At 44.9% G+C, this 15361-nt stretch overlaps 1 protein-coding gene across 6 annotated transcripts in view; it reads left to right on the forward strand.

Moving 5' to 3' along the window:
• The window catches only part of AKAP13 (A-kinase anchoring protein 13), a 224487-nt gene that overhangs the window by 119080 nt on the left and 90046 nt on the right, over positions 1 to 15361 (forward strand). For all 6 annotated transcript variants that reach the window (XM_074881090.1, XM_074881091.1, XM_074881092.1 and 3 more), the window contains exons 9-10: positions 816 to 3705; positions 8269 to 8342. In XM_074881090.1, the coding sequence (XP_074737191.1) occupies positions 816 to 3705; positions 8269 to 8342 (2964 nt within the window). The remainder of the gene's footprint in view (positions 1 to 815; positions 3706 to 8268; positions 8343 to 15361) is intronic.

Genomic DNA, 15361 nt, shown 5'->3' on the forward strand with positions numbered 1-15361 from the left:
TCAGAAATAGATGATTAATTCAGTCCTAGGAGTAGGAGACAAGTGGTGGTGTTTGGACATCATCAGTGAGTTTCCCACATCTGAAGTAGCATTTCCATCAATATAGAGAAAATTGAGCAATGCTGATGAGAACTGGGGAGTGCCATCAGGCAGGGATCTGAAGTTGCTCTTACACAGCATTTGCTCAAGCCCTTTGGGACTAGGCTGGTATATATTTGCATTATTTGGTAGAGTGAATTCTGCTGTTTACTGATCTTGAATTTAAGTGCACTCAAGAAATATGCCTACAGCTGCTTGAAGGCAATTACAAAGATTACAGTTCTTCTCATGGTGGCAGATGGTGTAACAAGTGGGTAGAGGGACAAATTTCAGCTTCAGGGTATTCAGGCTGGCCATTAGGAAAAACTTCATGGGACGGTGGTGTGGCATGGGAACAGATTGCCCAGAGAGGTGGTGGGTGCTCCATCATTGGAGGTTTTGGGGTTTTGGCAAGAGAAAGTCATGGTTGACCTGATGTTGCATTGGTGATAGTTCAGCTTCAGGCAGGGGGTTGGACTACGTGACTTCCAGATGCTCTTTCCAGCCAGCGTTTATGTCATTCTAATAATTTCAGTATTACTGAATCAACATATAGAATACTCACCGCAGTATGTTTGTAACTCTGTCCCAGGCGACACCGGGTAGAAATCACAGGTAGAGGGAGCAGGAGTCGCATGGAATAGGATTTGTAGATACAGATCTTGTACGTGATGGAGATGGTGTAAATGTGTGACAGAGCAAAGTAATCTTTTCTTATTTTTTTTTTCTTGCTACAGAGTTTAAAGCAACAGACAGAGCCTGTACTGGGAGGTTCTGGAGACAGCTGTGCTAAAGGAGCAGAGCCAGATGGTCACCCGAGAACTACCTCTCAGAGCCTAGAAGAAATGGAAGGAAGGCAGGAAAGTCCATCTGATCTTGTTCACCTGGACATTGGGCAGCTCTCGGACCAAACCCACCAGGAGGAGAAGTGCAACATCAGGAGTTTAGGAGCTTCTAATGAGGCGCCAGATGACTTGCTGAGCCTGGGGGATGCAGAGAGCCCAGAGTGCTTCTGTGAAAGTAAAAATACAGTGACACTGAGTAAAACGGAAGAGGAGGGGCAAACCTCTGCTGAAGGCTCTGGGACTATATCAGATGAGAAGGGCTGCACAGTGAGTCTGTGTGCAAGTATAAACGGTGCCGTAAATCTTCCATCCTGTGGAAATACAAATGAGGAAGCTGGAATGACATCTGCTGGAGTTGTTCTGGATCAAGCTGGCTTGTGCAGTAAAGATAGTCCCCATCAGGAAGCACAAGCTGCCGAGGAGCGTGCAGCTGACAGTACTGTTGCTGTGGTTGAAACTGCAGGCGAAGCCCCAGCTTCCTTGGAGGGCGTGGATGTGGCTATGGGCCAAACTGAATGCAGGAACTGTACAGGGACGGCTGAGAGGGCTGCGGGCCAGAAGCAGGTAGAGGATGGGATGGCTGAGGCTGGTAAGAGGAGGACTGCAAACCTAGAAGAGCAATCATCAGCTAAGGACGAGTCAGCCAGTGCTGCTCAGCCCTTACTCGGTCATTTTAATGGCACTGAGTGTGCAGATGGGGAGGATGCAAATGTGGGAGCAGTACCGGCGTGTGACGGTATGGATGCAGATGGTGCTGGCGATGTCTCTGTTGACCTTTGCAAGACTGGTGATAACAAAGAGACTGGAGCAGACTCAGGCACTGATCAGGTAAACAGTGGCTTCTTGGAAGGCCAAGGTGATGCCTCTGTCGCAGCGAGGCAGGATGTCTCTGCGAGCCCCAGGGCAGCGTTACCAGCAGTGAATGGGATGAAGGTTCCCGTGTGTGCATCAAAACCTGGTCCTGGTTTGGAAATCCACGGCAGCGGTAAGAGTGGGGAGCAAGAAGGGCAGGTGGAAGCAGGTTGCACAAATGGGAAGGCCAGCTCGCCCTCACTGGAAGGCAGTGTGAAAACTGATGGCCCTGATGCTAAACCTGAAAATGGTGAAGTTGGTGGATCCAGTCAAAGCAGTGCAGAACCTGCATGTTGCCAGGAGAGCGGTAAGATCACTGAACATGCGGCTGAAGCAATGGAGGACAGTGAAGCCCCGCTAGCAGGAACTGATACCAGCAGCAGCAGAGATGGAGGAAGCGCTGATTCTGCAGACAGAGGTCAGGAAGTTGCTAGCTGTTGCCCTTCTGCTGATCAAACTGTCGTTAAAGATGAAATGGGCGACAGCTTCAAACTGGACACTGCTCAAGAGAGGACATGTGAGCCTGCATCACTCCCTCCAGAGGATGCAAGCACATGCCTGGCAGAAAAAGAGCCTGCACAAACCAAAGTAGAGGTAGCAGAAAGTGCTTTGGAGCAGGAGGAGCTGGGTGGTGAGATGAAATCACTTGCTCCCCTACCCAGAGAGGGGCCAGCTGTGAGTCAGGAGCAAGATGCTGCAGTGGCACCTGCCGGGCAGGAGGCAGCTCTACAAGGTAACGACCCTGGATTAGCTACGTGTGCCAAGGGCGCAGACTATGTGGAGGATAATTTAATAGGCACACCCTCTGCAATTCATTATGAAAAATCTGAACAAAACCAGGAAGCAGTGGTGGTGGCGGCAGGCTCGGCAGAGCTCGCCCAGCAGCCCGGTGGGGAGCATGGCGGGGTAGCTGCTGGAGCTGGCTGGCCTGGGGACCGTGCAGGGGACGAGGGCTCTCTGGAGCAGGGCCTCTTGCAGCAGGGTGAAGGATCCAAAGCTGAACCTGAGCAGGAGGCTTGTGCAAGTGGCAGGGAGCAGGTTTTGTCAGAGAAACTTCTTGCTGCTGTTGTGAAACCCTCTGTCTGCAGTCAGGGGAGGCCTGTGGCAGGTGGCAGTGATGTGGATGCTGGGCTGAAAGTCCACGCCGAGGAAGCGTGCAAGACCGGGGCAGTGGGTACAGTAGAAGGCACCGTGCATAGACCTGCATCAGCAGGCGAGTCTCCGGGTGTGGAGAGTGACCCTTGTCTGGATGAGGGGCTGAACCAACAACATGATCCCAGCCAAACCCTACAGCGAATCTCCCCGCACAGCAGCACCCCTGAATTAAAAGATGCTTCAGAAATGGGAGCCCTGAGCGATGCCTGTGAGGGTAAGGAAGTTTTAAGGCCGGTGACAATAACCCCCGTCGCAGTGTATCCAGAAGAGCAGGAGGATACAGAAAGCATGCTTCCCCGGGCAGCGCTTCAGCCCATCGCAGAAGAGCCCACGTGCGACAGCGACTCCAGCACTGACACTGTTTGTCCAGCTGGGGAGAGCGATGCTGGTCCCCCTGCGAAAGCAGCTCAGGGGGAGGTCTCGGCCAAGTCTGATGGAAAGCAAAGCCGAGCTGTACCCGAATCACCCTTCTTGCCGTGTTCGTGCCATTTACATGCTGTTGAGTCACTGGAAAATGTGGGAGTAAAGAGTTTGGTTTCGGTAGATGATGGCTCCTCTCTGGATAAAGTTCCTAAAATGGTAAAAAGTTTTGATGCGGTGGTTTTTGTAGCAGAGACACCTTGTTCCCCTGAATTACCAGCCGCAGAAAAAGCAGGACTTGAGCCCCAGCCTGCAGTGGATGTGGGAGCCAGCCTTAATGGAGAAGTGGATTTAAGTTCCTTGACAAAGAAGAGGAATGTCAGGCTGTCAGTGCAACAAGCTGATCCTGTTACAGGTAGGAAAAATCAGTTGGTTTCCTACTTTTCAGCTTTTTCTTTGTAGATGTGACTCCAGCATCTCATCAGCAAAGGAAGGGAAATAAGAGCAGGAGGCCTGCCTTGCAGAGGAAGTGTAGGTGTTTGGGGCTTTTATTCTGAGAAAGGAGAAATCTGAAGTTACATATTAAAACTTTCAGTTCAGATACATGTTGCTTGGCTGGCAGTGGAGGTAGGGACAGGACATCATCTCCCATGAATTTGTGCAGAAGAATTTCTAGCATGTGAATCCTCCCTGGAGAAGGAATGAATGGGAGGGAGCTATTGGGATTACTGTATCTTCAAGTTATACTCTTTCATGTGGGCATGAGGGTTTATTTGCTTCGTGCTATTCCTTCCCTTCTTGCCTTTATTTTTGCTATTGTGGAGTCAGAGGGTACAATGGGGCTCTCTTGCATTTTCTTTGCTCGTCTACTTGAAACAGCTGCCAGTGTCCTTCTGAACTGTGCAAAGCCACTTCCTAATTGGTGGTATTAGGTCATTTAAAAAAGCCAGCAAGCCCTACCCCCCACCGCCTTTTCCGGGCTGCAAAGCTTTTTTATCGGTCAGAGCAGCCGGTGGTGTTTTCCAGTGCATTTAAGCAATACTGGAACTCAGATGATGTGTTTTGCTTGTTGCTGTCGGCTGGGAAGCGGGACCGGCGTTCCCCGCGGATGAGTGGTGGTAGGGGAGAGCAGTGGGACTTGGGGGACAGCGTAGACGTCTGGTGCCCGTGCGACAGGAGGTAATAGAAAACATCACCAGGTAACCCCAAAAAGGGAAATGAAGGGATAAATTGAATGAAAGAGAAATGGGTTTGTTGCTTCAGCCTGGAATTAAATCATAGGTGAATTTGCTACTGAAGCATGGAGCTAATCTGATCTTTATATTCCACCTGTTCAGGCAGCTGTTAAATGGAAGCAGCTGAACTCTTTCACTTGCCATTTTTTTCTTTGCTATGAGAAAATGATACAGTGCTTCTTGCTTTCCCAGCACTGAACAAACAAACAAACAAAACATTAAAATGGAAAAAAAAAATCTGCCATGATACATGTCGTGAAGTTGTAAAGCTACAAAGCTATTTCATTGCTTTAATGCTGGGAGCTGTTTCTTCAGTCTAAATGGAGAATGGGGTGATGACAGAGGATTTGTTCTGATGTGTAACAGCAGAATAAATGAGGGCAGGGGGAAGGATTGATTATTTGGGGGGGGTCAGTGGTGGGTCCAGCAAATCCTTTTCTTGTTGAGTTCAGGATTTTTAGAAAGTTGATGTGTCGGGAGATAACCAGTAAACATTTGCCAGAGGTCGTTAGCAAATAAGTAGAAAGATTTAAAGGTGGATTATAAAGCTGTTTTCAGAAAGAACCTATTTTAGTGCTGTGGCAGATTGACGGTTCAATAGGACGGGAGGGGCTGTAAGTCAATACCTGGCAGGGCTCCTTTCTTCTGGGAGCCTCCTGCTCTGCCAGCACTGTCCGTACAGTCCAGGTCTTTATCTCTGGTTGGATTCTTGGAGGCATGACGTTGTCTGGGGGAAGTTTTAAAAGGAGAAGGGACTAAACTGTCCAGTAAGATAGTGACTGCAGTAGGAAAGTAATATTAAGGCATCATTCTGTGTTAAGGTATGGAAAGGGGGTGAAAGAAAGAGGAGAGCCTGTTACTGATTTAAAATATGTAAGGTTTTGAGGCTGAAAGGTCTTGGAATACAGCAGTCTGACCTCTCCGTAAGGAAGAATTGTTTATTTGCAATGGGATGCTGCACAAAGCAAAATTTCGGTTGGAACATCTTCTCCTGAAGAACTCTAGGTTTGCTCTGAGGCAAAATGTTACGGAAGCCCAAATGAAATATTAGCTTAAAGCAGAGACAAGCAACTGCTATGAATCCAAGCTCACTATTTGAAATATTTCTGAAATTCGCCTCCTATAAAGCAGCATCTAGAACTCTGATATGTCAGTAATTCAAGAGAACAGATTTACTGTTTATTACTATTGCTGTGTACATTCCTCCTGTCGATGCCTAGGCTTTGGGTAGCACGTTTCATGTACTAACTAGTTCACTGTCAGCCTTCAACTCTTTGTGTCAATTCTTCTTTGCTGTGTCAGTACTGGGGAGTTTTCCCTGCAGCCTGAGTTTGTACAGAGTATTTTATAGCCATGCAGGAGTCATCAGTGCTCAGAATGAATTAGATCTTTTTTCGATAGACTACAATAAAGCCTTCCCAAAGGAAGTGTAGGTCACAAGGCTGTTTCTCAGAAACACCTTTGGTCAGAGGGCTTTATTGTCATGCTGATTTATCAGAGATGTAACCGGATGATAATTGCTGTTGCCATTACTCTAAATCATTGGGCTCTTTAATTTTTTTTATTTATATTGTGAAATTGCTCCCAAATATATACCTGTTTATCTCCTTGCCTCCACTTAGTTTCAGCCTACCCCCAAACCAGAGACTTCAGAGGGCTAATTGCCTTATCCAGACAAATATCTAGTGACTGATAACAACACTGAAAGAAGGCAATGAAGCTAGAAGATTTTACTTTCATAAGGCAGCTCCTCATGCTGTTAGCTTTAGGCTCAGAACTGCATTACAGCTGAGTAATGGGTTCTGCAAGCACATTATTTGCAAGTCAGGCAGGTAGATGCCACTCATTAGAAAGCAGACAGTTAGGATATGAAATCATACCACAGTAGCCAGGCTGGGTGAGAAGGCGTGTGTTTATGCTGACAAAACATCTCTGAGTAGCTGCAGCTTCTTGGCAGAATGAGACCCCAGCAAGGTTAGGTTGTATGGTTGGGGCATCTTAAATTATCAAATACTGTAATCACTGCTCCCTAGCTCTTCTCCTGGGAGAAATATCCCTAGTGTACCTCTTGTAGATCTCAGCATTTACAGAAAACAATCATTGCCAGGTAGCAGAATATCACCTTATTTTTGAATTTTACCTGTTTTCACCTCATTCTCATCAATGGCTTTTTCCATATGGAAAAGCACTTACTACAATTTCCTTCCCCTGTTAGAGTAGCAGGATGAACTGATAATGAATGTCACTGACGATACCACACATGTGATAAGGTGCTCTGTGCCCAGACACCTCTGTGATAGCATTATAGTGTTTTTCATTTGAGATATGTTCCTTAATAGAAGTTTAGGAAGAAGTGTCAGAGTGCTAAAAATTGTCCCCTTGAATTTCTCCCTGAGGGCACATGTCTTCATCCCCTAGTTCTTACCCAGCATGGAGTATCACTACACCTCTTGCTTCTCCCATCCTCAGTGCACCAAAGGTTTCTTCCTTGCATGTTCTGTCTTTGGACCAAGATCTTAACCATCATGGCATTGCCATGACCCCAAGCAGATCTCGTCATGACTGTGTTCTCTGCTTTGCCAACAAATGGGACTCACAGAAATTTGTAGCATTACCTCCGATTTCTGAGAGTCTGCCCACAAACTCATCTAATCAAGATAAAATCATGCCAATTTGACTTAATGATGTTGGATTAGTTTATCAATATAATGTTGCAAAACCAGATAGTCCCAAAATCAAGGGTAGACATTAATGCCGATGGAAAACCATTGGTGACAGCTGTTAGTGCAATTTCCCCATGAAGATGGGAGGCTTGTCTTGCTAAATCCCTGAACAGGTAAACTCACTGCAAACATGCTGCCCTTAAGAAGGCCTTGTCATCCATCCAGTGTTTGTTTTTAGTAGAAATGTGGAATTAGAGGGGGGTTTAGCCCTAGCACAGCCATTCTTTGTCTGGGTAGTTTTGGTCAAATCACTCCTCTAAAAGCATCCTGTGTGTCAGGAGAGTCATTAGCATAGGGTTGAAAGAGTATTAGGACATTGACTTTATGCCAGGAAAAGGTACACAGAAGAGAAGCCCGGAGGAGTGATGAAAACTTCACTGGGTAGAGAAAGCAGCTGGGACATGATGTTTGTACCACTGCGGTGGTGACACCATCACGGGACCATGAGGAAGGGGAAAATCAGCTGGACCTTGTAAACTCCAGCAGAAAACGGTTTGCTTTCCTAGTCCACGGACCTAACTGTCATCCTTAAGGCAGTGCAGGTGGGCTGAATTTTTGAAGCTTGTGATTTATTTTTTCAACACTTAAAATACCTGCTGAGAGAAGGCAAGGCTGGTTTCTTGCAGTATCTTGGGGTTATGGTAAGAAATAAAACAGCAAAAATTTTGGTGCTTAAACTAGATGAATGGGAGCCAAGAAGATACACGGGCAAATACATGCAGCTGTGCTCAGCCTCACCTAGAGCTTTTCAGTTTTACCCTGCGCTCGCTGCTGTTTCATAGTTTCCTTCAGTTCCAGGCGCAATAGTTGTTAAAACTAATAACAAACAAGCAGCAAAGTCGGGAATGAAACCAGATGTTGGAAGTCAAATGGACTTGTTGAAGGGGTTTTGGGGTTGGGTTTTCTTTTCTTTTTTTTTTTTTTTTTTTTTTGAGACTGGTTTGAATAAACAGAAAAATATCAGCAGTGATGAAAGAAGTTTGTTTTTAAATTGCCTGTGCAAACTCTCTGTTTTCATAGGGAAGTTGGAAATGAAAACTGAAGACGAGGTGGATTTTCTGAAAGAGCATGAGAGTGCAGCCCGTGAGGAAGCGGTGAGTGCCACTTACGCATTGTTACCTTGTCCTTTTTCTGTGCTTTTTAAAGAAACGCCACTGCTGCTGTGGCTGGCTGCTTAACCTACTGGTTTCCTTTTTGTAGCCTTTGCAAAGCTGAACAGCATCCATCACTGTGACATTGTTTTAGCCTTTTAAAAATAGTGTGGGCTTTTTTAATCTTCGCATTTTTCAACGACTGGATTAAGCCACGTTGATGTTGTCTTGGTGACATAGAGATTGACCCAAAAGGTTCCTCATGAGTCAGGGCTGTACCAAGGTCTGTATATAATTTGATAAAAGCGATGCCCTGTAACATGCGTGGGGTTGGCGATGCTGCGTGGGGCTGGCAGCACCTCACAGGTCCCCGCACGTGCGTGGTCCTGGCAAGTCTCTCCCTCCCCTCTCACACTCCGGGAAGTTTTTGGCAGAGGGGACCATGGCTGCGGTTGGTGTTGGTGCATGCGCAGACTCCGAGGTCTAAAGGCATCTCTGTCTGGGAGTGTTAGTGCCTTTGCTGGAAGAAAAATTAATAATGGGAAGACATACGGGGATCAAATGTGGGGGGAAACCCTGTGTTCCTCATGTCGGTTAAAAAGGTCATGCCAGGGATCAGAAATCAGTTGGTGTTGTTTTCTGTTGTGCTTTGCCATATTTAAGGGCTGTCTATGATAAAAAACCCACGTGAATATTGGGCTTGACAGGAACATTAATTTTGGTTTAAAGCACTCCTAATACATATTCTGCTTTATCAGAGAGCTGGGTTTTTTGGTCTTACCTTTCCTAGCTGGATTTGCATTTGTTGCTCTATTTTATGTATAGTTTCTTGTTCCTGAAAAAGAAAGTGTTTTGTAAATGCTAAATTGCTTGCAGTCTGTGTTGGTGCACGTTGCCATTGAGCAGCTGTGTTTGTGCGTTAGCGTACCATTAGCTGTTAAAAGAGAAAATATTGCAGGGATGAGTTAACATTGCAGGGTGGAGCACCAAAAAACTTTGCTCATCCCACAGTAAAACTCTTTAGGCAGCAGAACAGTCTTGCCAAAGCTTGTAATAAAATCAGGTTTATTTTGTTTTTAGCAAGTTAAGGCTTAATTTCTGTAGCAGTTTGCTTGGTGAGTTAGCCAGGGACTAGAGCGAATAACTTTACAAGCTAAAATTTGTGCCGTCTGATAAGTCAGTCTTTTGTTACAGGAATGCATGAGTGTAAAGATGCTGATGATTTTTTTTTACCTACCCTTTATTAAAGATAATTTTCATGACTAATGCTTAGGTATCTGGTAGTAAAGTATCTTTAGAAAATGCAGATTAGGGCACTACCTTTTCCATTCAAACAAGGGAAAAAAGAAACATATTGAATTTGGCTTCCATTTTGCATGTTTTACAGGCATTTTGATTTTGTGTGTGTGTGCTTTCTTCTCTTCTTCCTCTCCCTCCCACCGGGTCAAACACCTCTTTAGAAATCTGGCTTTTCTGGTGCAGGAATGGGAGTGCCAGGGGAATGGAAAGTTTGCTGCAGGACTGACAGGGTTTCCTGTTGCTAAGTTCAACAGAAACAAAATAACAACTGCACTATATTAAGGTCATTTAAAAAAAAATCAGTGGAAGACTTATAAATAGAGCTTAATTCACACGTGTAGGTTGGGTAGGGAGCTGGCCGGTGAAAGCCGTCGTGAAGTGTGCATCTCCTGCCACGTCCTGTTTCTGCTTTATTTAGTGCTGACTATTTTTGTAGCCAGAAGTCTTTCAGGTGCTCATTGCCTTCTCATTACAGAGCCATTTTGTGGTTAGTAAAAGCAGTTTTCTTAAGTTGTTGCAAACGGAAATGTTGTTAGGAGCTGCAGGTATTTAGCAGTCTCACTGGTGCTGTCAGCAACTTTAGACCTTGGGAACTGCATTAACTCCTGTTTTGTGAGTTGAGAATTTTGCACAATGTTACCTATAAATATGCAATGTGGAAAGCTGTTTATATGCACAGACTATTAAAAATGTTTTGGAGCCTAAAAAGTACATCTTCCTGTATAGTACAATCAGGCTGAGTGACAGTAAGCCTGAGCAGACTCACTGGAAAAAGAAGGGGGAAAATTCCTTGTTGTGAGTTGGATTCTGAAGACTGAGAACGAGCTGGATCTGTGATGCCAGTACTACATGTATAAGATTGCACATGCTTTCCCCTGTAGTTGTTTCAGAAGACTTTGCCTGAGAGAGGCTCTTGTGCATGTCATGGAAAAGCTGCAGCTGAAAAATGTTTAGGAAAATAATGGTTTATAGGGTTATAAGCACTGAAAAGAAAATAATGGAAAAATGTTTTTTCCAATTAAAATGGATTTTTAAAGTGTCTGTTCATTAAATCTCCAGAATGTTTTCTCAGAGGCTGTATTTGTTCAGCTATAGAAAGTCTGTAAACAGAATTTCCCAAGCTCCTTTAATGCTGGGTGATGGGTATTCCTCCTGGGGAGACTCCCCTAGTCCTTATCTTCCTGCTTTGTTCGGGGATCTTGAGTTGAGCTGGGGCAATAACTTGATGTGATCTAATAAAATTAGACTTTAGCATTTTTTAAATCTAATAAATTTAGATTCTTAATTCTGATGAGAAATCTGGTTTGGCTTCTGCATACTGTGCTATTAGAATAATTTAGAAATGGCACCTCGTGGCTTCAGGATTATGAAAGTAAAGCGACAGTTGGAAATGAACTGTACCCTGATATACTTCTCTTCTTGTGTTGATCCCAGAAATCAGTTATGATTCATTATTACCTGAATCTTTGTCTTCATGTGGCACGATCGATAAGGCTGTACTGCTGGGTTCATCCGACAGCTTCGGTTGTCTAAACCTGTGACTGACAAATTGTAGCTGCCTGACCCCGGAAACAGGGTTCACTGGGAAATAGCCTTCTGGTTGGATTTATTAATTTCATTAGTTAGCTCCTATTGAATTTAATGCATCCTACCTGTACCACGTGAATTAGTTCTTAATTAATGTCTATATTTTCAGAAGTTGCAGCCTACCAGATAAACATGGCATTTCTAAATACCTTCACAGAGAATGAAGCTTGAAAAAGATTTGCGCTTTTATCTCTCCACTGATCCAAGTAGTATAGTAATGTGTGACATATCAGCAAGATCACTTTCTGGGGGAAAACTTGCAATATTTTCAGTCATGATTTAGAAGATGGAACTATGTTTATAACACTCTCAGATGACATCAGGTTGGGAGGGGTTGCAGGCACTTGGGAGAACAGGGTCAGGGTTCAGAGTGACCTTAAAAAATTGGAGAGTGCATCCAGATAAGAAAGAAAAGCAATCGCAGTGTGCTTCATTTGCAAAGAAGAAATCAAAATGCACATTTACTAAGTCAGGTTTGAGCTGGAGAGGGATGGCTAGAAAAAGACTGAGGATTTTTAGTGGAGCACAAATGAATTGTCAGCGAGAGGCTATTGCAAAAGAGACAAAATCTTGTTTTGAGTCATATTGAAGGAGTGTCCTCCGTAAGGTGCGGGAGGTGACTTACTTGTGCGTGGCACTGCTGAGGCATCATCAGTGTCATTGAATCTGCTTTCGGGTGCCCTGCTCCAAGGAGGACACAGGCATACTGGAAAGTGTCCAGAAGGAAGCAAGGAGAAGGGATTAAGAAATATGAGAAGAGGTTGAAAGAATTAAATTTATTCAGTGCAACAAAAAGAAAACTATTGTGCAATCTAGCAGTCTGCCAACATGTAATAGTGGTTATTAAAATCCCAGATTTCCATGGCAGCTTAATTTACTGATTTGCTAATTTGCCAGGATGATTTAGGCTGGATGTTGAGAAAACATCCTGTTATCATCATGAAACTGTCGCAAGACCACCTAGGGGAGACTAGGAAACCTCCTTCCATGGGAGTTGTTACAGATAAGATAGATGATGCTCTGTTGGGACAGAGCCCCAGGTCTGTTGTTGCCTGTTACTTTTGGTTTGTAGGCCCTCAACTTTGTGTTTCACTGAACAGGGAGAAGAGGAGGGAGCAGCTTGGCCAGAGTCTGGCGGGGTGTGCAAAGGAAGGGGACAGGGATGGCAGGACTGTAGCAGATGGAGGTGGGAAGAGGGGATGGGCTCGACTTGGTGGAAAAGGGCTTGTGGGAGAGAGTAGAGACCCACACAGCATTGAGGTGGGTGTTGGGATGGACAGTAGGTGTGAAGGATTTTTTCTTCCTCCACTGACTGTAGTCTTCCATGTTTCTCTTCCCTGGAGTCATCAGATAAATGGAGAAGATTATGGCCAACGTATACAGTGTCACCCCCCTCTAGTGGCTGGTCCTTAGGAGGAGAGCCTGGGGCCAGTGCTGGTTGTTGGTCAAGCCTCAGGTAGTAGAGAGATGCTTCATGGCTAAAAACTGCTGAACCTTGTTAGTGACCCAAGGCAAGGGGTCGTTATAGTTCTCCAGGCTCCAATTTATTTTCTTAGGAAATAACTCCTTTAACAAACCACTCACCCTAAGGACCTGCCAAAGTTCAGGTTGTCTGTGCACACTCCGAAGTCTGTTTTCTCCATCTGCATGTGTGTACATATGTACATACTATGGGATGGTGATTGCAAATCCCTGTTTTCCAAAGAGCCTGCAGAACAGCGTGGGAAGCTTCCCAACAGCATGGGCAATTTCAGAGTGAGTAGCCGAAGTGTTAGAAACAAATCAGAGCTGGGTCTGGCGGTGGAAAGTGTAGCCTTAACAATAGGCTGCATCCTCACCCTGCCTCTCTAAAATCACTTGTGTAACTCTCTCTTTGTAAACGTCCTGTAACTAGAGTAAACATGGAAAAACCCAGCCAAAAAGGAGCCTGCCCTAAGCCTGGCGTTAGTGCTGACGGGTGACACACATATGCCCATCGTCTCAAGGCTCTGGGCTAGTCATCTGCGAGGCCATTTCTCACACCCACCAGCATCCTGTGTCTGCCCCGGATGCTCAAAGCAGAGGTTTGAGAGATCTAGGGAGGAAATTGTGTCAGACGGTCAGCCCCTGAGTAAATTCATCGCTGTGCAGAACAGATCACCCTGGGTTTCGCCATCTGCTCTGTGCATCACTGTGTAAGCTGTTCAGTCCACGGTACGCGCAGCGGGGAGTTAGAGTAAAAGCAGGGGTAAAGAAAAGAAAAGAAAAAGAAATTCAAACCAGGCTGGGATTCTTGTTTGGCCTTTACTATTACTCATGCTTTGAAATCTGTAGCAGGAAGGTGTTTATACAGCTATTGTGGCAGGATTTTTTTGTCCTATGCTTAACTTCTCTGGGTGCTGCAGTTCCAATGCCTTTTTCTCCCGAATGCTGCTAATCCTCAGCTCGAGACAGTCGTTTCCAAGCTCAGTCACAGGATTCACGGATGTTAGTGAGAGAAGCAGGAACGCAGATGCAGAGCCAAATCCCCAACTCAGCGCAGAGATGCTGCTCCCAGGTTTGGCTCAGCGTGAGCCTGTGGCAGGACGGGGCAGAGGAAGGCACCCACGCCACCCCTACGGCTCGCTGTGGCCACAGGACTTGTACTAGCCCTCACTGATCTCTAGAGATGGTGAGTGAGTTCTTCCCTACGCCTTGCCCTTCAGCCACAACAGACAGTGGTTTTTAGAGGGAAAGATTGCTGCGTGTAGCCCTGATACTCTGTTTTTTCATCATTTCCTAATTTCCTGTAATAAAATATCTGTCTCTGCCATCCTCCCAGTATCAGCTGCAAAGGGGATTTATCCCTCAACTTTTTCACACTCATTGTTAAAACCATTAAGAGCTACCTGCAGTTTTCTTTACCATCTGCAAATACTGCTGCCTCGAAGACAGAGCTGTGTATATATTCCTGCCATAGTCTTCAGATGGATGCAGATTTAGAACAACTGCTTAATAATTACAGATCTTCTGCGCAGCTTGCTCTTGGCTTGCTTCAGACAAACAACTCTGAATTCAGATTCAGACATACAAATTATTTAACATCAGTGGATTCAGTCATCATAGATTCAGTCATTCAATATCATGGATTCAGTCTTACAAATTATTTAACATCAGTGTAGTAAAGTAGCTTTCTGAGGCCCTTTTTAGGATCTGACTCCATGATTTCACAGGTTTGTAAAACACAGAGCTAAAGGACTTCCAGTATAGAAAATCCTGGTTTTGGAGTTCTCTTCCAGTGGTTAGATACATTCATTTTTTATGCAGCCATGAAAGTATGGATCCATAAAATAATGGATGTATAAGACTGTTGCTGTAGCAAAGGAATGCTGGCATTGACTATTGTACCTTGAGAAGCAAAATACTGTGCTGTTTTTGAATGGTTCAATCTCCTGTATCATATGGATTCTTTTATTTGTGTTTGAAATCTCTTAAAGTTTTGTGGTGTAACTGTTGTATGGTAGACGTGGTTACTGCACACTGAATTCCTGGTCTAAATATAGAGGAAAATAAGGTGATAACATGGGAGACCAAATGCGGACTTTTCCATGGAGATGGCATTATTATGACAAATGGGTACTTTGGTGTATCACGTCACTGGGTTTTTATCCTTCTGAAGGAACCTATCTAGCTGCATTCTGATATTTTGGAAGCCAGAGTTGACACCCTACAATGTAGAGAGGCCAGCACTTACATTTTTCTGTAGACTTAAGTTTTACGCAGTTCATTGGTGGTTACACCACCTTAGAGGAAAACCTCATTAATATGAGAAAGAGGTTTTTAATTATATTACCATACATTTGTTCCAGGGTTTTGTGAGGAGTCATGGACTGGTGCTTCACTTTTCTTGCCATCCTACACTAACCACTATCCTGTGTGGCAGATTTTTTAAGTCTAGTTTTTCAGGATTTGGAAAAGCTTTTTGGGACAGTTTGTGCCAAATCCCAAAAGTCTCCTGAAAAGTGAACCACAGCGAGAAGTGACACATGGAGGGAGAAAGCCCCTGGGTACCACTGGATCATGGCTTCAGCGGTGACAGCTGTTGTGTCAGCCCAAATGCTTGGGAGGTCGTGCTGTGAATGGGCCAGGTTCAAAAGTGAGATGAGACCTGGGCAGAG

The sequence above is a fragment of the Strix uralensis genome, chromosome 11 (assembly GCF_047716275.1).
Source record: "Strix uralensis isolate ZFMK-TIS-50842 chromosome 11, bStrUra1, whole genome shotgun sequence".
Taxonomy (NCBI): domain Eukaryota; kingdom Metazoa; phylum Chordata; class Aves; order Strigiformes; family Strigidae; genus Strix; species Strix uralensis.